Raw genomic sequence first — 26154 nt, forward strand, 5'->3', positions numbered from 1 at the left:
CAACCTTAATGGTGAGTCAGAATACCCAGTATAGTTTCATGATATCATATTCATTTTATATGGCATTTGAAAGGGGAATGGTATAAAATGTTGACATTGGCTTCTACTCTTGATGTTGTTACTTTCATTTTTCTTTATGTTTCAGAGTATAAATAGACACAGATGTAGCCACGCTCGTCGAAGCAGCGATCCAGCTGACCATGCTTGTTATTTGACATTTTTCAATCTAGACGTGCCCCATGTTCAGAAAAGGGGACAGACTATGCACTCTCTACCTGTTAGCCAAACCTCCAGCCATGTTGGCTTGGCGACACCCCTAAGAATAGGCATCTACCACGTCATTCCCCCAAGTGAGCCTTTCCATACCCTCCAACATGACCCATTCCATTAGGAACAAAATGCTCTATTTCTGGACTTCCCTGCCAGTGGCAGTTACAGATGTGAGCCTGCAGCACAGTCCAATATTCAAAAAGGGGAGCCACACCTACTGTCACCTCAAACATCACTGTCCTTGACTCACTGACAGTTGATGTGACCCCCCTCTTTGAATATTGGACTGTGCTGGAGCCCCACCTCTGTAACTGCCACTGGCAGGGAAGTCCAGGAACAGAGCATTTTGTACCTAATGGAATGGGTCATGTTGGAGGGTATGCCTTTCATGTTCCAGTCCAACACCTGCTGCAAGCTATGCCTGGTTGAGAACAATTAGGGATAGAGTTATGGATATGTGTTGAGTGACTTTTTTTCTATTGTGCCCTTGAGATAATTCTCTGTAAATGTCACTTTTTAGCCTGTATGTAAATGTCAGATTTTAATTTTCCAGGAGGAAAAGTGCTAAATATGGTTCTTTTTCCCATAAAACGATGTTAATGAAGAAAGAACGTGAGAACCCTATGGCCAGCATAGTAAGTAATGACTCCAGGTGACATATCCCTATCACCGACCAGACTACTGTGTATGCAGAAACCTTCTTATTGCTCTCCTAAAATATTATTATAGACACATTAGCATCATGTTTTCAAACTTTGCCATATCATTTATCTAATGGATTTATAAATATACTTATTAGAAAAAGGTACAGATATTTTTTTTGGTACTTGTTTCCTAGCACGGCGCCCGTCGGGTACCATCGCATACCATAACTTAAGGTATGCGATGGGACCCGATCAGACACGACCGACCTGATTTAAGGCTTTTAAAGACGTTCCCATACAATATTAAAATTGCGTCGCATCGCATGCCATTACAATGGCATGCGATGCGATGCGATTTTACATTGTACAGCCACCCTTAATTCTCTGCCTTCAACAGGAACTGGGCAGATCATGTTACTCGCTGTAATAAAGATGGAGGCCATTGTGTTGGAAATGTAGCCTCATTGATGAGAGGGCATTCAGTGCTCAATATGGACCAGCTACAGGACCCACTTAATACCATTCCATGTGCAAAAAATTATTGGGGGCATAGTCATCAATCCTTGGAGAGTAGAGACAGATAAAATACCAATCTATCAGCTACCAACTGTCACTTTACCAGGCTGTGGGGGTGATTCTCTAAGCTAAAAATGCGGTAAAAACCCCGTTATCGGGTTTTTACCGCATTTTGGGATGCTGTAAGCGGGTTACCGCAGCGGGGGGCATCGCCAGAAAAATCTGGCGATGCCCCATAGAAGCCAATGGGCTTCTAACGCATCCCACCGCCGCCCCGCAACGACACCCCGCACGAACCCCCACCACCCCACATCGCCCCCTCACCTGTGTCCGGGCAGCACAGAGCTGTGCTGCCCGGACCTGTGACCTCCTCCCTGCACTGATCCTCTTCCGGGTGCAGGGAGGAGGAGAGCCCGGCGCAGCAGCAGCGCCGGGTGCTGGAGGGAGGGGGGAGCCGCCGGGACCTTCTGGGACCTGGCAACTCTCACCGCAAAGGACAGCTCTTAAAACAAGAGCTGTCCTTTGCTATAATTATCACATATGTTAGAACATATGCGATAATTATAATTGCGAAGGGGGGCGGAGATTTTTAGAGAATCTCCCCCTGTATTTGTTACATTACAGTCAGGAGCTGGTTGGCTGGTACTTTATCTCTCTTCACTTTATCAATGGACAATTGATGCTCTTTGTGTTGAAGATATTTAAATGAGCACTGACAAATTGTATTTAATTGTACATTTCTATAAAAGTACTTGAAAATGTAGATACACTTACAATTGAATTCCATTTGCCCATTTAGATACTCTTTATAGGTGACACCATATTTACAGATGGCCATGCACCAGTACAATCGAATTGAATCCAGATGTGACACGTGGAATAAAAATTATCCCAAAATCCCTCAATGTCCATTTAGTTATCTAAGCCATGTTTCTTCTTAACTGCAATAAGCAACATTTCAGTAAAACATTTCTAAAGTTAACATTAATTGAATTAACATTAGAAAATGGATTGTAGGATTGATTGATTGATTGATGTCATGCATATAATTTTGAAGCACATACCGTATATTATTTTTACACCTACAGTACATCACAGTTTTAAAAAAATATATACAAAGTATCTGCATTGAAACATTTCCCAAGTATAGATTTGTATGTTGAACCTTTGTGGACTGCGGTCATACAGGAATGTTCCTAAAACAAATATGTGAGGAGTTTAAATATTACCTAAATATAGACTTAAATGCTTTTTCTTAGTTTGATTTCCAGTGAATGCTTATGTTGAAGTATTTCAGCATCATCTCCACACGTGTCTTTGACCTTTTAAAATCAATGGACATGAAATATTTAAAACTTTGAAAATTGCTCTATTAATAAATAATGTCCAGAGTGATCACTAGATTGTAACTTGGGTATTTTAATGTGAGTTTTTCTCTTTATTAGATGCTTGGGGAATATAGATATTTCACAGAAAATCAAGATTTTGCCTGGGACTTTGTAGACTCCTTTGTGTCCGAAGCCTTGCGGGACAAGATTCTCCCAGATGTCCTTATGGAGGCGATAACTAATAATCCTTCACAGGTGAGGGTTTTATATTGATGCAGATGTATCCTTATACTGTACATCTAGCCTCCTTGTGCCATATGCATTCTGGGCCTGATTCTCTAAACCGAAAATGTAATAAACCCCCCCATTATCTGGGTTTTTACCTCATTTTCATATGCTCTAATGCCTCCACCAGGGGCAGCGCTGCAGTGGGAATCGCCAGCTTTTGCTAGTGATACCCTGTAGAAGCCTATGGGCTTCTCTTCGCAGTGGTGTGTGAGGGCTCCATCATGGATCAGTGGCATGGTCATTCGCAAAGGGACTCCTGGGTCTCAGACCCTGGAGTCTGGGGATGGCGCCGCACCACAAAGGACAGCTATTATCGCAAGAGCTGTTCTTTGAATTTTTAATCGCATATGTTAGTGTATATGTGATTAGTATGAATGCGGTAGCTAGCGGAGAGGGGCGGCGGATGTTAGAGCATACCGCCCTATGAGACAATGGGGATATTTAATCCTGTCCAAATTTTTTGCCTGGTGAAAAATCGTCACTGTGCGCCCATTTTTAGGGCAAATTCGATAATCAATGTCCGTGCCGATTTTTTGACTGGGTGAAAAATCCAGCATGCCACAAATCACATGGTTTTGGCGAATTTGTGGCCATTTTAAGCCCATTTTTGCCCAATGCCGTTTTACCCAAAACAAAACATTAAACGGCATGGGCGAAAATGTACTCAAGAACTAGTGAAAACACCCGTGATTGATTACTGACAGGCAAATCTTTGCCGGTTTTATTTTTTCGCTGGCGAAATATTTAGCCAGGATTGAATTCCCCCCCAATATAAGCTCATCTTTATTTATTTTAATTAATCTCAAGGTATATTTTACATTGATTGAATTATTCCTTCCTATTTGTGTGTATAAATCAGGGCTGGGCAACACCGGCCATCCAGATGTTAATGAACTACACATTCCAGGATGCTTCGCATTAGTTTTGCTATGTGGCCATGCTGAAACTGATGCAAGGCATGCTGGGATGTGTAGTTCATCAACATCTGGAGGGCCGGTGTTGCCCAGCCCTGGTATAAATGGTGCTGTTGTTTGATAATTTATCAGAATTAAAGTAGAGTTTAATGACAACTGTTTATTTTCATTGCATTTTAGACAAGTTTGTCACTGAAGAAATACTATGGCAAAGGACAGACAAAAGGGTGGAACCTGCAGAATGGGTGAGTTGTATATCCCCGTATTCCAAGTGATTGAAGGTGAACAAGTGTTAGAAAGAAGTGTTCTTTTTTTTTTCATTACAGATTTAATTATGAATTCAATTCTGTATTCAGCTTAGTAATTTGGGGGAAAAGGTTACCAAAGTTAATATATGTTTTCTGCATTGCTAAAGATCACGTCAATTTGTTATGGCCCTAAGAGGCTGTACCGTATTATTATTTATTTATATAGCATCGCCAGATTATGCAGTGCGGTAGAGAATATTATCATTCCCATTAATCTTCCCAATTGCAGTTTATTTGCTACAGTAAATTTCCCACAAAGCAACACAGAACAATTTTGTCAGCAACCGATTCATCTACCAGTATGTTTTTATGGACTGGAGCAAACATGGGAGAGCATAGAAATTCCTCATAGACAGAACAATGTGAAGCAGAGTGCTACCAACTGTACCACTGTTCTGCCATAGATTACAATGGGAATACTGTAGATGTCTATAGTAAACTACAAAGGTTAAACATGTAAAAATGTGTTTGTAAACAGTGATGCATCTGGGATACAAATGACAAATTAGCTAATATATTTTTTAAAGTTACAGGTATATTGGTTACTGTGTTGCCATTTATCCTATTCAGTATTCATTTTGACAGTCTTTTTAGGCAAAACATTTTCTTATTCAACAGTTATTACATAAGCATCATATTATCTATATATATAAAAGGCTAACTCTCCTCACCTCTCTGAGGTGAAGTACCGCCAGTGACCACTAGAGGCCACTCAAAGGATCAGAAAGTGAAAGCAAAATTATCAGTTTCAAAATTTGCTGGATATGGAAAGGGAGCTGTAAAGAGGCTGTAGGGGCAGATAGGGATTAAGCTTCCATTTTACCAAGCAATTAAAATTAATGTCCCCCTTAATTATCCATTCTCTAATAACAGGGGATCTCTGGAATCCACCTCATTGTGTCTCCTGGATGAACTTCTAGCTGAAATATTGAGAGAGCTGTCTGCTCCATTACTCCGTAGGATGATAAGAGATTTTATAAATGACCTTCTCCTGAAGATGGTGCTTCAAGATTTTATAGATGAAATTCTCACTAGAATAATTCAAGAAGAACTATCCTCATTGGTGAGTGGCTTGTTTTTTATTCCTCAAGGTAAAGTGGATCACACCAGGGGTTTTGCTATGTCCCAGTCTAGAGGAACACAATTAGGGGGCAATTTAGTAATTTACTATGGCTAATTGCTCCCCCGGGGGCTATCTAATTAGCCCCAAAAGCCGGCACTATCAGGGATTTTTCTTTCAGCTTCCCTGAAGGCAAAAAAAAATCCACAATAAATGACCCATTTTTGTGATTCGGCATGTGAAAACACATGGTTCTGACAACTTATCTCCCATCCTATGTGCTCTTGACCCCAAAGTTTTTTTTCCAGACCAAAAAAAAAATGTGCTGCATTTGAATTGCTATTTTTAAGCCAAAATACTTTTGGGCAGAATTGAATCCCCCTCCCCCCCTTTGACTGTATGGTTTGCTTGTGTGTTTTTTTTTATCCTTGTTAGCAATGTAATAGGATTAGTAAAATACTTATTGGTATCGATGACAAATACAGACAGCACGTATGAGTATTAATTTCCTTACTACACCATAAATACACGTGCAATGGGTTATAATAAAACCAGAGCAACTGGTTACGTATTCCTAGAGGTAAAACAGGATCAGATGTGGGAAAGCTGAATAGCAACTATCCCAAATGCCATTAATCCCATACTTATTACACACACAACATGTATGACTCGTATAGTGAATAGTGATCCTCCAATAGATCTTTAACTGTCCCACGTCTTGTTTGGGGGTGGGGTTAGGGGAAGGGAGCAAATTTGTTACTAACTGTTTTTTTTCCCATTAGATATACAGGTCAGGTTTCCTTTTTCTGTTTATTCCATAACCCGGAATATTCTGAAAACCGTGCTTTTTCAGAATATTTTGTGTTTTTTTGTTTGTTTCCTCTACCCCTTTTTTTCATACTTACCTCGCCCCCCCCCCCCCCCGATGTACACGGTGGCCTCCGGGATCCTCTTCAGCGGCATCTCCGGTCCCAGGGGTGCATTGCGCAAGTGCACGGTCGCACCGGTGACATCAGGGTCAGGCCGAAGAGGATCCTGAAGGCCGCTGTGGATCCCGGGGGACACCGTGGACGTCGGGGGACCATTGGGGCACCATCAGGGGAACAGGTAAGTATAGAAGAAAAAAAATATTCCAAAAAATGAAAAAATCCCTGATCTAAAATGCTTGTGGTCCCGAGCATCTTGCATAAGGTATACTCAACCTGTATCAATGTAACTCTATTAGGAGTACTGAGTTTGAATGACAAATCACTACTATCATTGTGTATATTATTAATTCTACAATTATACTTTTTTACTCTTACTGCTCTGAATTATATCACATATGGCATATATTGTACACTTGATGACAATGCCCGCTTATCCTTTTTTCTAAATAAGAGAATTTACTGTAAACAAGTATTGATTGCATGTTCTTATTGTTAGCAACATGCATTGCTTCATTAAAAATATTGAAATTTTTTTTTGATCAGGCTACAAATGTTTGTAGAGCATGGAACTTTAGATGTTGAGAGTTGGAGCATGGGGGGTAACTGTACAACTAATATATCTGATAGTTTAAGCATTTCATTCTTCTATCAATACTAACTTAACATATATTTTATTTCACAGTGCATTATAATATTGAATGAGATCAATGTTTATGTGGCTGTAAAATATAACTATTGCAATTATCATAAAATTACTCAATTAAATTAGTTCTATTTATTTCCATCCTCCAAATATCCGAGAAGTATATATTTAGTCCTGCTGCAAATTGTTATAATAGAACTGTGTGAGTAAGGAATGGGGGAGTGGTATGACGCTACGACAGTCTGGATTCCGACGGTTAGTATACCAACATCGGAATCCCAACCGACAGTTCTCCGACCGGGGTCGAGCATAATTTGCTGTACTCACCACACATTTTATTCTCCCTCTATGGGGATCGTGGACCCCTACGAGGGAGTATAATCCCTGTCAGTCAGGATCCCTGCGGCATTTAACAGACGGGATTCTGATGTATACTGATCCCTGGAATCCCGACTGTCGGACCGTCATACGGCACTCGGGGATGCTTAGTACTGTACATCCAGATTTGAAGAGAGTGGGTTGAGTTCCATATTGCTCATTATAAAACCTCTACTGAGATGTAATTTATCGCTACTGTAGATTGGAAGCTTCCAGATCTCCCTCTCTAGAATAGTGTGCAGGAGAAATGGGGGATTATGTACAGTAACATACTCATCGTGTATGCTGATATTCAGTCAACCAAGAGGTGAACAATGTGGGATCAGGATGCTACAGTTGATTGACAACATCTAGGTCAACTGTCCATAGGTCAACACCATATGGTTGACATGCATATGGTCAACATGGTGAAAAGGTCAACACAAGCAAAATGTCGACATGGCTGCGGTCGACATGAGTTTTTGGTAGTATTTTTTGTAACTTTTTTAACTTTTTCATACTTTACCATCCAAACGGACTCCGATTAAGAGCGGTTGAGTGCCAAGCACAGTGGCAGCAGAGCGAGGAACCTGGCGAGGGGACATGGTCAGGGCCGGTGCTAGGGTGTCCGGCGCCCTCCTGCAAACCATAAAGTTTGCGCCCTTTCACATTGCCATTGCAACAAGCTGCAGCCCGATTGTGGGAGCGTATGCAACATGCGATCCTATGGAGGATCTCAGGTGCATGTACATGTATGCATACACCATCTCAGTGCTGTGTCCGCAAAATGTTGCAGGCACTAAAGGTGCCCATACACACTGCGAGAATTACATATGTTATGGGCTAGGTCGCATCGCACGGCATGCATGCAATGTGTGTGCGATGCGATCCGAAAGCAGTACAAAAAGTATGTGCAGCACATACTTTTTGTACTGTGCGATGCGATGCCCGCGGGAGCGCACATCGCATCGCATGCTGCTATTGCAGCATGTATGGCCACCTTTAGGCACATAACCCAGCCCATTATTTAAAAAGTATCTAAATTAATATAAAAAAAAATCTACAATTATCAAAAAATTTGTTATAAACATGTATAATAAAAGACTCACTGTTCTTTTGCTGTTTTGCAGTCCCTCCCCTTCTATCTGCGTAGGCAGGATGCTGAGGACACCATTACAACCCTCTTGTGACTGAGGGGGAAAGGAGGGGCGTGCAGGAGGCAGTGACAGTGAGGGCTGAGGCAGCTTTAGCAGAGCAGGGAGGGAGACAGCGCCTTTTCAGCATGGCGCCTCCCTGCTTTGCAGGAGCTGCTGAGTGGGTAGCGCCGGCCCTGGACATGGTACACTAATTGGGGGTCCACATTACCAGATGTACAGTAAACATTGGCACCAAAAAAGTGAAAAACGCATGTGGACCTTTCTATGTCTCGACCGTTACAACATCAAACTTTTGAAACTGTTGACCTTGTACATGTCAATGTTTTTGTCATCGACCTGGACATTGTCAACCTAATATACCCTAGCCGAACAATGTATCCCATTCTGCAAAATCTGCTTGTGTTGTTCACAGCAACGTCTTTGATATTTAGTCCTTTTTAAAAATACTTTTTAAAAAGTTTGAGATTCTTATTCTGTTAAAAAGAATCTCCTAGACCAGACTATTAATTGCTAAATGCTTTTCAGCAACCTGGTACCTAACACGACTGAAAGCTATAGACCCACCACTTTAGTTGACACACTATTTTAGGCTTCGAGAGACTTGTCCTTAAAAAAATGTGAGTACTTGTGTATTATCACGGCGCCCACAATTTCCATCGCAGGGCATTGTACAATGAAAAATCGCGTCGCATCGCATGTGATATGATCGCATGCGATGCGATGCAATGCGATTTCACCCGATTTTTAATTGTACAGGCACCCAGATGCCTTCTTACCATGTTAAATGCCCCCCCCCCCGACCCGATTTTTTATTGTATATGGGTAATTAGAATATTAAATGCCTGTGAAGTTATGCGCGTCCGCTCGCCACGCTTCAGGCTTGGTGGCTCGCTGCGCTCGCCACACTTTAGAAAATCAACTCCACGCTGACGTGGATAGTGGGGGTATGAAAAGGTCGGAGGACGCGTACCGCCGCCCCTCGCGGGCTCGATGCGCTCGCCACGCTTCAGGATGGTGTTCATAGTGGGGGGCCGTTAACAATGTGGGGGCATTTCACATACTAATTACCCATCAGGGTGGGTGTACAATTAAAAATCTGGTCTGGGGGGGCCATTTAACATGGGAATCAATGGGAAATCGCGTCGCATCGCATGCCATTATAATGGAATGCGATGCAACGCAACTTTAAAATTGTATACTCAGCCCGGGAGAAGGCTGAAATCGGGTCCATCGCATGCCTTAATTAGTGGTATGCAATGCGATGCGATGGGCGCCGTGATAATACACAAGTACCAAAATGTGTATTGTTCATATCATTGTATACCATATTGTTTACCTCCTGTAACCTAATATTGGTAGTTTGTGATTGCCTACTACTTTAGGAACTATATACTTTGTACTAATACTTCCGATAAAAACTTTTTGAAAATAAAAATCTCCTATAAATTGTACATCAGGGAAAAGCAGAGAAGCGTCTACATTATAGCTTACAAATTCAAATATTTTTTTATGTTTTTTTTTTATGTTTATAATATGAGTGTTTTCATTTGGGATGTGTGTGTGTGTATTGGGGCATGGTTGATAGTGAATCACTTATATTTCAGTATTTATATTTATTACCTAATTTCTATACTAAATCATTACATTTTTTTTCCAGGTAGAAGAGTTAAACTTGGAAATTGAACATGACAGACTACAAGAATATCTTATTCAGAGTCTGATCAATGAGGAAATGGAAGATACTGTTATTGCTGTCCTCAAGACCAGTGATAATCAGCTCACTGAACTTCACAAAAAACAGGTGACTGCTGTGTAATAATTTAACGTGACTATTAGGCTTGGGCCACAGAGAGCATTTTCGGCGAACACGTTTTGCAGGAGATGCTTGGCAGGAAAGAGCCTTTATCATGAGATTGAGTTGGTTTTACCTATCGTGAAAGCTTTTCTGGGAAGCGTTCGTATCACTAGACTAGTGTTGCCACTCTGGTGTACAGCACCAGCCTTTAATCAGAGTTCTAGTGTAATAACTACAGTACATGCTATTTCTATGTAAAGGTTCAGAGCGAGCTTCAGATGGTGCATGGAACTGGCTGTGCTGCTTTTTAAAAATTGACTGGTTTTGCTTTATTAAATTATTAATTTGTAACCTGATTATGCACAAAAACTGTCTGTTTATATCTTGTAAACTAAGAGGGGTATGCAATCTGGGATCCTGGCCCGTTTGCTGTCAGATCAACTGCATAACAACAGATGGGATTCAATGTCCCACCTGCCGATGGGCGCAAAGGGACGTGGCCGCGAAAACGGCCATGGATTGTCGATCTGCGGCCCGGATAACGACAATCCACGGCCATTATCAGCAGAACGGGCCCGACAGCTTCTGAAGTGGGGCCCGTTCTGCCGTGATCCCGCATCAATGCTGTCGTTAATGACAGCATTGAATAAGGATCCGCCGCTATTTCCCATGTCGGAAATAGCGGCGGCACATTGCATACCCCCCTAAGAGTTTACAGCAGACTCTCTATACCTCTATTGCTGTGTTTACAATGATCAGCCATGGTCTGAGCTTTTCCTTGTTACTGCGTGTGGTGTATTGCATGTAGGCAACTTTACCTTTTACCATGATAAAAAGAGGTCATACTTTCTTTAAGATTGTGAAATGTGTGCATCTGAGGCCCCTTTACACCTTCTTTCCCCTTGACCAACTTTAATAGATGTTGGAGAAGTGCTATGACTGGCAGCATCTGTTCTTGTTTCTCCTGATATTCTCCTGATATTCTATTGATTGATCCAAGTTTGGTTTTATTTTTTAACCATGACAGGAGCAAAGCTACTGTAGTTGAACTTAACTGCCACCACACACCAAGAGAATGTACAATCATATAGGGAATGAAGGGGTGGAGTGTTACCTTTACCTTGCAGACATTTTTAATTTACACCAGCAATTAAACTATTTTTTCCCTTACGATTTTTGGAGTCTACATGACGTGGGAATTCTTATAATGGGTGGAATGTATGTGGTGCACACGGGTGCCTGATCAGGGGGGCCCATACTGCGCACTCTGCACCCATTTTATTTTTTAACTTTACTGTCCAAAGTCCAGCCACGGCGCTAGAAGTGCTGCAGAAATTGCCCGAAAAATGGCCGCTGCACTATTTGAGCGCTCTAGTGTTCATACTCTACTCTCGGCAGAGAGAAATGGGCCCGTATGAAGGAGGCCTGGGCACATGGGCCTCTTCCTTAGTAGTTGACAATAACTACTACACTATGTAGATTTTTTTATTTTATTATTAAGAGATAAGCATAAGCTATTTTTTTTTATACACAAGGAACAGAAAAGGTAGCATTTTAAATAATCATATTTTGCGGGGATACTACCCACAAGGGTATAAGAAGATCAGAACAATTATATATGTGACACCCTCTCCCTGCTCTTTCATGTGTGAAATTGTGTCTGATCACCTGATCACTGGGGAGGGACTTTTATATGCAATCCAAGAGTCATCTCTGGAGAAATTACATTTTGCCTCTTTCTGGGACCCAAGTTTGAGATGGAAGCTGTAAGACGGGACTCAGAGACACTCAGATTAGTTAAGTGCAGGTGTGTTTGGCATATAAAATATAGACATTCAATTCTTAATTCATTAGAAATTCTCCTCTTAAGCGGTTTGTAAAGAAAGGAGTGTGTTACTGTGTGTCATCACTAAAACTGCATGTTAACATAATAGGGGTACATTTACTAAAACGTCTCAAAATGAAGAGGTGATGTTGCCTGCCAATAGCAACCAATAATACTCTGGGGGAGATTCTCTAACAACCGCACCCCCTTACCGCCACACATCGCCAGCTACCGCTAAAATAATTATCGCATATGCTCTAAAATATGCGATAATTGTGGTTAAGACAGCTCTTGTGTTAAGAGCTGTCTTTTGCGGTATGCCGGCGATGCGCGGCAGGTCCCGGCACCTCCCCCCTCCCTCACTTACCCGGCTGATTTTGCTGCTGCTGCAGGGGGGGCAGGCTTTCCTCCTCCCTGCACCCGGAAGATGATTTTCAGTGCAGGGAGGAGGAGGTCACAGGTCCTGGCAGCACATCGCTGGTCGGTGCGGAGCGGCATGGGTCACGTTAAGAAGCCCATAGGCTTCTATGGGGTATCACCAGCTTTTGCTGGCGATACCCCCCACAGTGAAAACCCGCCGTGTGGGTTTTGCTGCATATCAAAATGCGGTAAAACCCCGATAACGGGGTTTTTACTGCATTTCTGTTTTAGAGAATCTCCCCCCATGTCTGTTATTTCTCTATTCCATCTTAGAAAATGGTAGACATAATTGACTTGGTTGCTATGGGCAACATCACCTCTTTTCATTTTTAGAAGCTTAAGTAAATTCAACCCAATATGCTCTTTATTGTCTGATGTCTTTCTATATAGTTCCATGCAGATAACAATAATGTAACCTTCTATTAATATAATAAACACACCGAGATATACAGTAATAGAGGGGCATAGAGGTCATATACAGGTAAGAGGAATATTAATTGGTGGAAGAGAACAAATGGCACCACAGCAGAGTTGTTATCCATTTACCCCCCCAATCAGTCCTAGATGGGAGGGCTTTATGACAGACAATCATAGATAGTTAAGAGGTTCTATTTACTAAGGATCATCTTTGGCCGATTATTATTGATTTTTAATAATTAAAATCTGAAATCAATTAAAACATTTTTTTCAAAATAGACCTTAAGTAAATATAACTCAAGGTATCCATACACCCCAACCAATGACACAAAGTGGCCCACCTGGAACGGGGTTGCCACTGACCACAGTTGGGTAGAGTCAGGCTAACCCATGTATTAGTGGGGAGCGCACCTAACAGCAAGACAGCCACTAAAATTCTTTGCCACAATTAAGCCAAATCTAAAACAGAATATGGGAAAGCAGGAATCCACAAAAACAAAATACCACCGCTACCCAGAAAACAAACCAGTATACAGTAGCAACACAAACTACACCAACACCCGACCGCCGGGATTTAAACTGCATCCCCGACAAAACACATCTCTAAATATTTGATTGGCTAAAAAAATATTGTCCATACCACAAAAACCTCCTAATAATATTTAACACCTTGAAACAAAATACCAGACACGCTAAGTATTTAATCCTCGATATGCATATAAAATCAATTTTGTTCTTCTAAAAGGCATAAATTCTGATTTAGTAATGTGTCCGTATTTTACCATTTAAATTGCCTAACCAATGGCTATGACACATACCCCTACAAAATTTCCATGAAAGAAAGAGAGATCAGGGCCGTTCCTTTTAATTCAGATAACAGGGCTGACTTTTAATTTCAGTAAATCAACATAATTTGCCTCTGGTGATAGCGATGCAAGAATCAATTCCCCAAACACTTGAGTAATACTGTGTAATAGAAAATCACAAGTCGCGCTGAGAGATGTAGTTAAACTTCATCAGGAATGTGTTTAATTGAGACTGGTGGGATGTAGGCCCCTTCCTCATGCGTTAACAATTACAGGTAAGTGCTACGTACCTAGCGCTAAATTAATACCAGAGTATAATAAATAACAATATACAATATAAATGTTATACATTATTATGTAGCAACACAGTGTTAACAATCCTTATCTCGAAGTCATTTTATCTTGATTTAAAAAGTTACATATCACTTATTTAATAAATGATTACTAATAAATGATTACAAAATACACAAAACATTATAATTGCATCAGAAAAATTACATGAGATCTAAATTTCTTTTCAACCATTAAAAAAAAAAAAAAAAAAACGGTGCTGAATTTCTCCGTCTATTGTGCTGCATGTTGAAGAAGCAATTTGATTAAATTGCCTCATCTTGGAGGAAGGGAAACTGATTGCATTATTTGCTATTGTAATTGTGTCACGTTAGGCCATGCTTCAAAGAGACGTTGCACTAAAAAAAGTTTCTGATTTACAATTATTATTGGATTACATTTTTTTTAAATTCCATTATTGTGCCAAGTGGCTGCCATAGCCCAAACCACAAGGGCATTTTAGAAAGTATACACCATTTATACTATTACATCTGTTAAATCTTTGAGAGTTCAATAATAGCCCCTTTGATAATTGAATTACAATACGAACACTGTCAACGAATACTAGGTGCCATTCTTACTAAATTATAAAATGAAATTCTGTTTGTTTATTTGAAAATGTCAAAATTCTGATTTACCTACGTACTGTAATTGCTTATACTTTGGTCTTTTAGAAAGACTATCATATTCTTGTTATTAAAACATTCTCCAACAATTGGAGCATTAGATTGTATGTTCTAATGTTGATTTAAAATGTGATTCATTTTCTCCGTTTTAGTAATTTATGTTGCAATTCGAGGAATTCTTCCAGCCTCCTGTTTTGTTTTATTACCCTCTAATAAATCTGGGTGATGCATATTCCTTACTGCTTCTGGAATATTTTTTGAATGTGATTCCCTGTAACCTCTTGCAATGAATTTATCAGTAAAATATTGGCCTGTGAATTATTTCACTATATTGTCAGCTATCCTAAATTAAGACATAAATTGACCTTTTAGAAGTATTATGAATCAAAGATATAGGATGAAAACTATCTTCTCTAAGAATAGCATTTCTGTCATCTGGTATAAAATACATGTCATTGGATAATTTAGTAAGACATTTAGTCACTAGGTGCATAGCATTAGACAAAGTATCATTTTATTAGTATTATATTAAAGATAAACTATTGTACATTTAGGGAAGAAGGATCCTATGGTTTCCCTCCGCACATGTCTGTCCCACACTACACATATACTACAATGGTTACCCCATAGAGATGTAGATGGATGTTCCTTGGGGGTGGGGTTTTACATGTTTTACATGTTGAGGGGATGTTGGTGTTGGCGACTGCATATAAGTCATGTGTGATTGGCCGATTAATGGGGATCCTATAGTCTGTGTACAGATTCAGTCACACACAGATATACAAGTCTCCTAATTAACCAGAATAATAACTGTAGTTGACATTTTTATTGTTTCTAATGTCTTCTAGAAAATGTGTTCACTATTACTGTGTACAGGTCGCTGTATATTGTATTATACATATGATGCTTCGATAAAAAAAAGCATAGTCTCATTGTGCGTCTTAGTCACCTTGCATCGCCATTATGACACATTTTCAGCACAAAGAAGCAAAAGAATGCGGTACCTTGCGAATGGGGGCCTTAGAGGGCTGCGGATGTTAGAACATCCCGCCCACATACAGTTAGAGATGCCATAATATATGCGGCCGGTGTGCTAGAGCGACCCATCTCAGCGTGTCATTTGCCAATACATATATACAGGGCCGGCGCCACCACTAGGCAGCTTTAGACATTTGCTAGGGTGCCTAGGGTGCCCCCCTCCCTGCCTGGGGCACTCCGGTGCCTTGCACCGGCACTGCATATATATATATATAGTAATAAATATGCAGTAATATATATATACAGTAATAAATATATATATTCATAATGATAAGAACAGAAAAATAAATGATTCTTTGGACGTCTATTTCAATTTACATTTGGGTTTTGAAAAAGGAGCTGTGTTAAAAGAGACTATGATTATCATCACAATTTGTGCAGAGTAGAAGACGTGCTCCTCTTATCAGAAGTGTATATATTGTAGTTACAAAAAAGCATAGAAGAGGCGCAGGATTTTCTGATGGAAACTCAAAATTTGGACTTTAAAAATCAATGTGTGATCTAAAAAGCCAGAATTATGATGCATACGGTGACTCTCTGAATCCTAATGGCAGGGCTCGGTGTGCACTAGAAATGTGTTCTGTGGATGGGAGACCGGCTCCTCATTTTATATCATGTATCTTATTTTTTTTTAAACAGCATAGTAGAACATGACCTGCAAGTGAATTGTAATAATAGCATTGGGGCAGATGTACTAAGCCTTAAAAAGAGATAAACGTGAGGATTATGAGGAGTGATAAACGTCCGGCCAATCAGCCCCTAACTGTTATTTTGCAAACACAGCCTATAACATGACATTTAGGAGTTTATTGGTTGGGCGTTTATCACTCTTTATCACCCTCACGTTTATCTCTTTTTAAGGTTTAATACATCTGCCCCATTGTCTCTAAAATGACAAGACTTTACATTTTGTTGTTGTCAATTTGCATTATACAATGAACAAACTACTTTTGAAGCTATGTCATTGTGTAGAGTTGATTGAATCCAGTACACACATTTTTAGGATGCTTTGTAAACCACCTTATACTGGCAGTAGTAAAAAAAAAAAAAAGAATATATATATATTGTAAGACAGTGGCAGGGAAAGTCATAGACGGCAGGTACCTTTCCCCTAGAATCCTGTCTTATGGCATATAGACTGCAGGCTGTTTCAATCTGTGTGGTAAGCTCCGGCTTACAAAGGGTGTTCTGTCCTGGGCTGGTAATCAGGAGAACACCTGATTCTTTAAAAAGGAGTCAGCCCTCTCCATAGGGCTCTCTCTCTCTCTCTCCCTGGGTGTTGGAGGCAGTAAGCTGCTGCTAGAGAGAGACAAGGCTGTAAGTACTGCATTACTTGATCTATATCTGCTGTGTGTGTCCAGTGTCACATAGTGTGGCCCTGGTACAGAGAGGGACGTTTATTCTGTTTAGTTAGAGCTCAGACGAGCAGGTTTTATTTTCTGTTTTGCCTGAAGTGTAAAGGCTGTTTTTTTAGTTTCTTGCTCTGAGTGCTGCAATAAACTCAGGCAAGCCCTGTTTTGGACCCAAGCCGTGATGTCACTGTCTAAGTCTGTGCCAAATCCTCACCTGTGCCTACCCGTTTGATGCTAAAACCCCACATATGGTGGAGAATGCGAGCAAGCATCTCACTTAAAGAGACATACATCGAACTATAGGACTTTTGCTACAGCAAGCTGGAAGTTGTTGCTAAAGGCAACCAGCCACAAGTGAGTGTCTGGAGTGCGCTGATACTTGTATGTCCTGGCTGAAGGCTGCTGTAACACTGCAACAGGAGACTGTTAAAATGGAGGACCTTTTAAAACACTTGGTGCAGGCAAATGAGCTGCAGCGGCAGGCCAACGCACATCAGCAAAAGGTGCATGAGGAGGCCATGCGTGCCCAGGCTGAAACCAATGTTTTGCTGCTTGAATCCAACAGACAAGCCTTAAAGGAACAGCAGCAAACTAATCTGCAATTACAAGAGCAAATACAGAATGTGGCTAAGAGTGTGGCGCAGAGTTTGCAAACACCCCAACCCTTGCTTCCAACCACACGCACTGCAGTACAGAAGTCTCTGCAAAAGATGACTCTCACGGATGATGTAGAGGCCTATCTTGCAGTGTTTGAACGTGTAGCAGAGCGTGAACAGTTACCCGTGGATCAATGGGCAGGTGTGGTAGCACCTTTTATAACTGGAGAACCACAAAAGGTGTATTTTGATCTGAGTGAGCAGGATGCTAAGGTCTACGCGAAACTCAAGGGAGAGATCCTTGCTCGCTTAGGCGTAAACATGAGTGTGCGTGCCCGGAAGGTGCATAACTGGACTTTTTCTGAACAGTTACCTGCGCGGTCCCAAATGTATGACCTGGTCCACCTGGTAAGGAAGTGGCTACAGCCAGAGGAGTCTACACCAGCGCAGATCGTGGAGAGAGTCGTGCTGGACAAGTATCTTTGTTCCTTACCTCCAAAGGTTCAGCGCTGGGTCGGTCAGGGCGACCCTAATGATGCCGAGGGGCTTGTCAACTTGGTTGAGAGGTACAGAGCTACTGAAAATCTAATCCAAGAAGTGCCTCCTGGACATTCCACCCTCAAGAACAGCAAAGCGGCCGGATCATCTGGTAAGACTGTTCCGTTTACTAGAGGGGTGAATAATGTTGTAAAGGGAGGTGGCCTAGATGGGGAACAAACAGTGGAGAGGCGTTCCCAAGGGACAGTAGGGTCCAAACCTGGGTCGCAAAAAGACTGGGGCCGCATACAGTGTTGGCGTTGTCATGGACCTGGGCATATTGCTGCCAATTGCCCCCTTACTTCTGAGCCAATGGAGTGTGATACAGCCAGGCGAAGCTCTTTATATGCACGTTCTGTTTTCTCTGCTGAGACTGTGTCAGAAACTGGACAGCAAATATGTCATGTAAAGGTGGATGGTTATCCCGGGAGGGCTCTACTGGACTCTGGGAGTTTAGTTACTCTCATCCATGCCAGCTTGGTAGACCCTGGGACACTCACAGGACGTTACATAGGGGTCTTGTGCATACATGGGGACACCAAGGAGTATCCCACAGCTTTAGTCCAGCTAAAGAGTACTTGTGGAACTGTGTCCCATGAAGTGGGCGTGGTAGAGACCCTGATGCATAGTGTGATCCTGGGAAGAGACTTCCCATTGTTCTGGGACTTGTGGAAAAAGAATGTACACTGCACTAGAAATGATGTTAATAATGAGAATGTGTGCCCTGTGATTAGTCCTGAGCCTTTTGATCAGGATACTGAGGTTCAAACGGTAGGGGTGACCACTATTGAATCTGACAGTTTTCCCCTAGCTGTTCTTGCAGGTGAAGCTGAGGAGCAGGAAGAAGCGTGTGACATGCCTGAGCTAGAGATGTCACGTGATAATTTTGGGACTGCTCAACTTAGAGATCCCACCTTATTAAGAGCTAGGGAAAATCCTAAAGTCATAAATGGTGAGCCCCAATACCCCAATGCTGACAAAGAGTTCCCATATATGGCCATTAACCAGGATCTACTGTATCGGGTAGATAAAATCCGTGGGGAGATAGTTGAGCAGCTGGCGGTGCCCCGGCCATACCGTAGAATGGTCTTAGACCTTGCTCACAAACACGCGATGGGAGGACACTTAGGTACTGAAAAGACCACACAACGCGTGTTGCAACGGTTTTACTGGCCCGGGGTTCACCGCGCAGTAGAAGACTACTGCAAGTCCTGCCCTGACTGTCAGCTGACGGCTCCCATGACACATTTTAGAAGTCCCCTGGTTCCGTTACCTATTATTGAAGTGCCCTTTGACAGGATTGCAATGGACCTGGTCGGCCCTTTGGTAAAATCCTCAAGGGGATTTCAGTATATTCTCGTGGTGTTGGATTACGCCACTCGTTACCCTGAGGCTATTCCTTTGCGGAATACCTCTTCAAAGTCCATAGCAAAAGAGCTCTTCAACATGTTTACCCGTACCGGCATACCCAAAGAGATCCTTACCGATCAAGGAACCCCCTTCATGTCTAAAGTCACGAAAGAGTTGTGTAAACTATTGAAAATTAAGCATCTACGTACATCGGTGTATCACCCACAAACTGACGGTCTTGTTGAAAGGTTTAATAAAACATTAAAGGGGATGTTGAAGAGGGTAGTGAGCAAAGATGGGAAGGACTGGGACTGTCTTCTGCCTAATTTGATGTTTGCGGTCCGTGAGGTGCCCCAATCATCCACAGGTTTTTCCCCTTTTGAGCTAGTATATGGCAGACATCCTCGTGGACTGCTTGATATAGCAAAGGAAACTTGGGAACAGGAGACTACACCCTACAAGAGTGTCATTTAGCATATTTCTCTTATGCAAGATAGAATTGCTGCGGTCATGCCTATAGTCAGGGAACACTTAGAGCAGTCCCAAGAAGCACAACGTCAAGTGTATAACAGGTCAGCCAGGGTAAGAAGCTTTAACCCAGGTGACCGCGTGTTGGTATTAGTGCCCACCGTAGAAAGCAAATTTCTTGCTAAGTGGCAAGGGCCTTATGAGATCATCGAAAAAGTGGGAAGTGTAAATTATAAAGTGTATCAACCAGGTAAACGGAAGCCAGAACAGTTGTACCATGTGAACTTAATTAAACCCTGGAAAGACAGAGAGACTCTGACAGCTGTAAGTGCCCCCTCTAGTGATAGCCCAGAGGTGCGGGTGTCAGAGACCCTGTCCAAATCCCAGAAGCAGGAAACTAAAGAGTTAGTACAAAGGAATTATGATGTGTTCTCAGAACTTCCAGGGCGCACCACAGCCATAAAACATGACATTGTCACCGAACCTGGAGTTCGGGTACGCTTAAAACCCTATAGAGTACCAGAAGCGCGTAGACAGGCCATATCTGGGGAGGTCCAGAAAATGTTAGACCTAGGGGTTATCGAGGAGTCTAAAAGTGAGTGGTCAAGCCTGATTGTGTTAATTCCAAAACCAGATGGCTCATTGCGCTTCTGTAATGACTTCCGGAAGCTGAACGAGGTATCAAAATTTGATGCCTACCCAATGCCAAGAGTTGATGAGTTAATTGAAAGACTTGGTCATGCTAGATATTTCTCTACCCTCGACTTAACTAAAGGTTACTGGCAAGTACCTCTTACCGATAGTGCCAAAGAGAAAACAGCGTTTGTCACCCCCGATGGTCTGTTTCAATATCTCTGTTTGCCTTTTGGGTTGCATGGGGCTCCAGCAACTTTTCAAAGGTTGATGGACATTGTTCTTAAACCCCATCGTCAGTATGCCTCGGCATATCTAGACGACATCATAATTTTTAGTGATGACTGGAAGAGTCATTTACCCAAAGTCCAGGCGGTGTTGAATTCCCTCAGAGAGGCGGGGTTGACAGCGAACCCAAAAAAGTGTACTTTAGGCCTCGAGGAGGCACGTTACCTGGGGTATGTTATCGGGAGAGGTATAATAAAGCCACAAATAAATAAAGTGGAGGCTATCCAAGACTGGCCTCGTCCTTCGACAAAAAAACAAGTCAGGGCTTTTTTGGGAATTCTGGGGTATTACCGTAGGTTCATTCCCCAGTTTGCAACCATGGCAGCGCCCCTAACCGATCTTACCAAAGGAGGTAAGGCAGTTATGGTCAGCTGGAACCCAGAGGCTGAAAGGGCATTCCAAGAATTAAAAGTGGCCCTTTGTAATCAACCAGTCCTGATCACTCCAGATTTTAAAAAAGAGTTTGTCGTACAGACTGATGCTTCTGATGTGGGACTAGGTGCTGTCCTCTCCCAAGAAGTTGGTGGAGAGGAACACCCGGTAACATATTTGAGCAGGAAGCTCACACCTGCGGAGAGAAACTACAGTATAGTCGAGCGGGAGTGCTTAGCAATCAAGTGGGCCCTTGAATCCCTAAAGTACTATCTCTTAGGACGCTCCTTTAGATTAATCACTGACCACTCCCCACTTACATGGATGTACCAAGCCAAAGAGAGAAATGCAAGGGTCACGAGATGGTTTCTCAATTTGCAAAATTTCAAATTTACAGTGGAACACAGAGCAGGAAGGCTTCAGGGTAATGCCGATGCCCTATTCCGAACATACTGCCAGTTGGCAGACAGTGTCCGACCCCATAGGTTCGAACAGAGGGGGAGGGTATGTAAGACAGTGGCAGGGAAAGTCATAGACGGCAGGTACCTTTCCCCTAGAATCCTGTCTTATGGCATATAGACTGCAGGCTGTTTCAAGCTGTGTGGTAAGCTCCGGCTTACAAAGGGTGTTCTGTCCTGGGCTGGTAATCAGGAGAACACCTGATTCTTTAAAAAGGAGTCAGCCCTCTCCATAGGGCTCTCTCTCTCTCTCTCCCTGGGTGTTGGAGGCAGTAAGCTGCTGCTAGAGAGAGACAAGGCTGTAAGTACTGCATTACTTGATCTATATCTGCTGTGTGTGTCCAGTGTCACATAGTGTGGCCCTGGTATAGAGAGGGACGTTTATTCTGTTTAGTTAGAGCTCAGACGAGCAGGTTTTATTTTCTGTTTTGCCTGAAGTGTAAAGGCTGTTTTTTTAGTTTCTTGCTCTGAGTGCTGCAATAAACTCAGGCAAGCCCTGTTTTGGACCCAAGCCGTGATGTCACTGTCTAAGTCTGTGCCAAATCCTCACCTGTGCCTACCCGTTTGATGCTAAAACCCCACAATATATATATATATATATATATATATATATATATATATATATATATATATATATATATATATATTATCCTGTGGGAGTGCTACTTTCCAAATCCATCTTTTTATATATATATATATATATATATATATATATATATATAATCCGGTTTGTTCGGCACTCTGAACGACAAGGCAAATGCCGGGGTGCCTTCTTAAAATTGCATACAATAAATGTTACCTCCTGGCCCAGTTGGACCTAGTAAGGTAGAGAGGCACTCCACGGTCTTAAAGGTATTTTCTGGTTTAATTCATAATGAAAAGCAGGGTAGTCCACATGGTCAACGTTTCAAGACCTTTCGGTCTTTTCTTCAAGACTTGTACAGTGAGAATAAAGTGATGCTGTGCTCGTGAAAAAAAAAAGGCTGATGCAGCCTATCTTACCTTAAATAGCAGAAGTCAGCTGTGTGTAGTGCGCTGTGTGTTCGCCGGTGTCCAGCGGTCGCGTTTCTGGGAGTGCCTGTGACGTCATCCCGCTTCAGCATGTGAGAGTCTCCTGGCAACCACGGACGCTCCTCCCGCCTCTCTTCCGGGTCTCTCGGACTTCAAATGTTAGGACCAACTGTTAAATAAAGTTGGAAATTTGTAATACAAATTGTGAAATAAAAAAATATTAACAATGTTGCTTCTGCTAGTATCTAATAAAACGTAAGTGTATATGTGTGGAAGCTGTTTAAATATCCTCCGTGAGTTTTTTGATTCAATTAATGAAGCATAAAAATATAGTGAAGCATAAAAATATATAGTTATATGTGAGAGCTATGCGATATTTATATTATTTTATTTATATTTTATTATTACAACTACTTTTGTTTTGAGCTCAGCATAATCTAGACTCATTTTCCAAATCCACAAGATTTGTGTTACATACATAGTGTTGCACAAAACATTATACATATATATACATATATGCAAGAATATAATTCTAGTCTTGGGCTATTATATAAACACATTCCAGGCTATTTTATCATTCATGCCTGCAGGTTTCAAGGTGTTTAATCTAAAGATCCACTCGGATTCTTTTTGTGAAAGCAGTTTATGCCTGTCCCCTCCTCTATTTGATGGTGGAATATGGTCAATTATTTTACACTTTAAACTGGCAAGTGTATGTCCCTGTTTTTTAAAATGCCGGGCTACCGGTTGGTCTATGGCTTCCCCCTTTAGAGTTGCGTTAATGGCAGATCTATGCAGTGCCATTCGCTCGTGAAATGTCCTTATGGTTTGCCCCACATAATATTTACCACAAGGGCAAATGATGATATATATTATGAATTGAGATTTGCAGCCTACCACATGTTTTATTTGATACTTTTTCCCTGTTTGGGGGTGTTTAAAGTATTGTCCAGGTTCCATCGAGCTACATGTATTGCACGATGGGCACCTGTAGCATCCAGGTTTTTTAACTTGGATGTTGAACAACGTGGGTGTTTCTTTTGGAGCAATGTTGGTTTTGATCAAGATATCCATCCTTTAGGTTTCGGCCGCGTCTGAAACTGGGCATTATTGTTTTATTTTTAAATGTGGGCAGGTTCTTGTCCCCTGAGATGATGGGCCAGAGGGCTTTAGATAATACTTGGGTGGCAGGTGTATATGTAGTCACTAGCGGTATTTTGTTGAATTCAGTTACTTTATCTTTTTTTGTTAACAATTTATCCCTTGGTATTTTTAGAACCTCTTCTTTTTGTTTTTCAAGTATGGATCGTTGGTATCCTCTGTCGATAAATTTTTCTATCATTATTTCGAGGTTGGGTTCCACCATTAGGGGACAGGCGTAAACTGTTTTCACAAAAAGAATCCGAGTGGATCTTTAGATTAAACACCTTGAAACCTGCAGGCATGAATGATAAAATAGCCTGGAATGTGTTTATATAATAGCCCAAGACTAGAATTATATTCTTGCATATATGTATATATATATGTATAATGTTTTGTGCAACACTATGTATGTAACACAAATCTTGTGGATTTGGATAATGAGTCTAGATGATGCTGAGCTCAAAACAAAAGTAGTTGTAATAATAAAATATAAATAAAATAATATAAATATCGCATAGCTCTCACATATAACTATATATTTTTATGCTTCACTATATTTTTATGCTTCATTAATTGAATCAAAAAACTCACGGAGGATATTTAAACAGCTTCCACACATATACACTTACAATTTATTAGATACTAGCAGAAGCAACATTGTTTATATTTTTTTATTTCACAATTTGTATTACACATTTCCAACTTTATTTAACAGTTGGTCCTAACAGTTGAAGAGGCGGGAGAAGCGTCCGTGGTTGCCAGGAGACTCTCACATGCTGAAGCGGGATGACGTCACAGGCACTCCCAGAAACGCGACCGCTGGACACCGGCGAACACACAGCGCACTACACACAGCTGACTTCTGCTATTTAAGGTAAGATAGGCTGCATCAGCCTTTTTTTTCACGAGCACAGCATCACTTTATTCTCACAGTACAAGTCTTGAAGAAAAGACGAAAGGTCTTGAAACATTGACCATGTGTACTACCCTGCTTTTCATTATGAATTAAACCAGAAAATACCTTTAAGACCGTGGAGTGCCGCTTTCCCTTACTAGGTCCAACTGGGCCAGGAGGTAACATTTATTATATATATATATATATAGCAGGTCTGGACTGCGGCACTCCTCAGACTTGCAAATAACGTGCACAGGGACACAATCAAGTGGACGACGTTTCGGTATTTTAATCCGTCTTCAAGGCATGAACAAAGAGACAAACAGAAATGCATACCTTTATATCCTGTCCCTGTCTGTCACCGGTGCCGATCCTCCCGATGCACGCCGGCATCCGTCACAGCTTCCTGAGCAGGCGGTCACTTGATGGGAGTACACTACTCTACCACTTCCGGATTCCCCGCTTGGAGCTTCCCGTTGCCTAGCAACGCAGACGCTGAGGGGGCACTAGAAACAAAGGGACAGAACAAAACAACTATTAAACAACAATGTAATCAGTGTGGGTTATCAAAAAACAGTGAGCAGACAGCATGACTATAAACATAGGAACAATGGGTGGGGTCAGCTAAAGAGACAGAATACGCGGGGCACGGGTGGCATAAAAAAACTAATGTCAACCTTTTCATGTGTGAACCATTGTGTTTTCGACCTTTGCAAAGGTCACCCTTTTGGTGTCAACTTATTGACTGTTGACGTAGATCTATGAACTGGAACCAACCTATAAAGTACTGGACAGCAGTACAATTAGACTACACAATAATAATCATCACTAATAATACTAATACTAATATATATATATATATATATATATATATAAAATGTATATAATCTTTCCTTTTCAGATTACATTGACTGCAAACAAACACATAGTGGACATGTTTATTTTGGAGCACTTGCTTGGATTCATTGAAAAACACGAAACATTGATGTTTGGAAAGGATTCATCACAATGTCTGTTGGACGGTATGATACAATTATAAATAAAATGTGCTTTATTCAGCGTGGGCATGCTTTTCGGGATTTGGCCACACCCCCCACAGTACCTGGGCCCCTCAGAGCTCTTGATGGTCCTGTGAGTGCATTGAAATGACTCCATGACCGAACCGGATAAAATAAAACTATGGTACTGATGTCCATTAAACTATATTTTGCTTTTCAGGTATAATGCTCGATGTTCTTCTTAGAGAGCAGATGGACATTCAGCAAAAACAACAGACTACATTTGAAAATTATCCTGTCAGATTATTTCACCAAAACACAGTTAGCAAAGTGGTACGTATGCTCGCACTAATCATGCCTACTTTAGATAGATGTACTATAA

At 41.4% G+C, this 26154-nt stretch overlaps 1 protein-coding gene across 2 annotated transcripts in view; it reads left to right on the forward strand.

The window, feature by feature from the left end:
• The window catches only part of LOC146042899 (uncharacterized), an 83932-nt gene that overhangs the window by 51764 nt on the left and 6014 nt on the right, over positions 1 to 26154 (forward strand). For both annotated transcript variants that reach the window (XM_083163183.1, XM_083163182.1), the window contains exons 6-12: positions 824 to 905; positions 2876 to 3013; positions 4141 to 4205; positions 5142 to 5331; positions 10072 to 10215; positions 25676 to 25796; positions 25993 to 26105. In XM_083163183.1, the coding sequence (XP_083019309.1) occupies positions 824 to 905; positions 2876 to 3013; positions 4141 to 4205; positions 5142 to 5331; positions 10072 to 10215; positions 25676 to 25796; positions 25993 to 26105 (853 nt within the window). The remainder of the gene's footprint in view (positions 1 to 823; positions 906 to 2875; positions 3014 to 4140; positions 4206 to 5141; positions 5332 to 10071; positions 10216 to 25675; positions 25797 to 25992; positions 26106 to 26154) is intronic.

Source organism: Crinia signifera, chromosome 19, assembly GCF_055691185.1.
Source record: "Crinia signifera chromosome 19, ASM5569118v1, whole genome shotgun sequence".
Taxonomy (NCBI): Eukaryota; Metazoa; Chordata; class Amphibia; order Anura; family Myobatrachidae; genus Crinia; species Crinia signifera.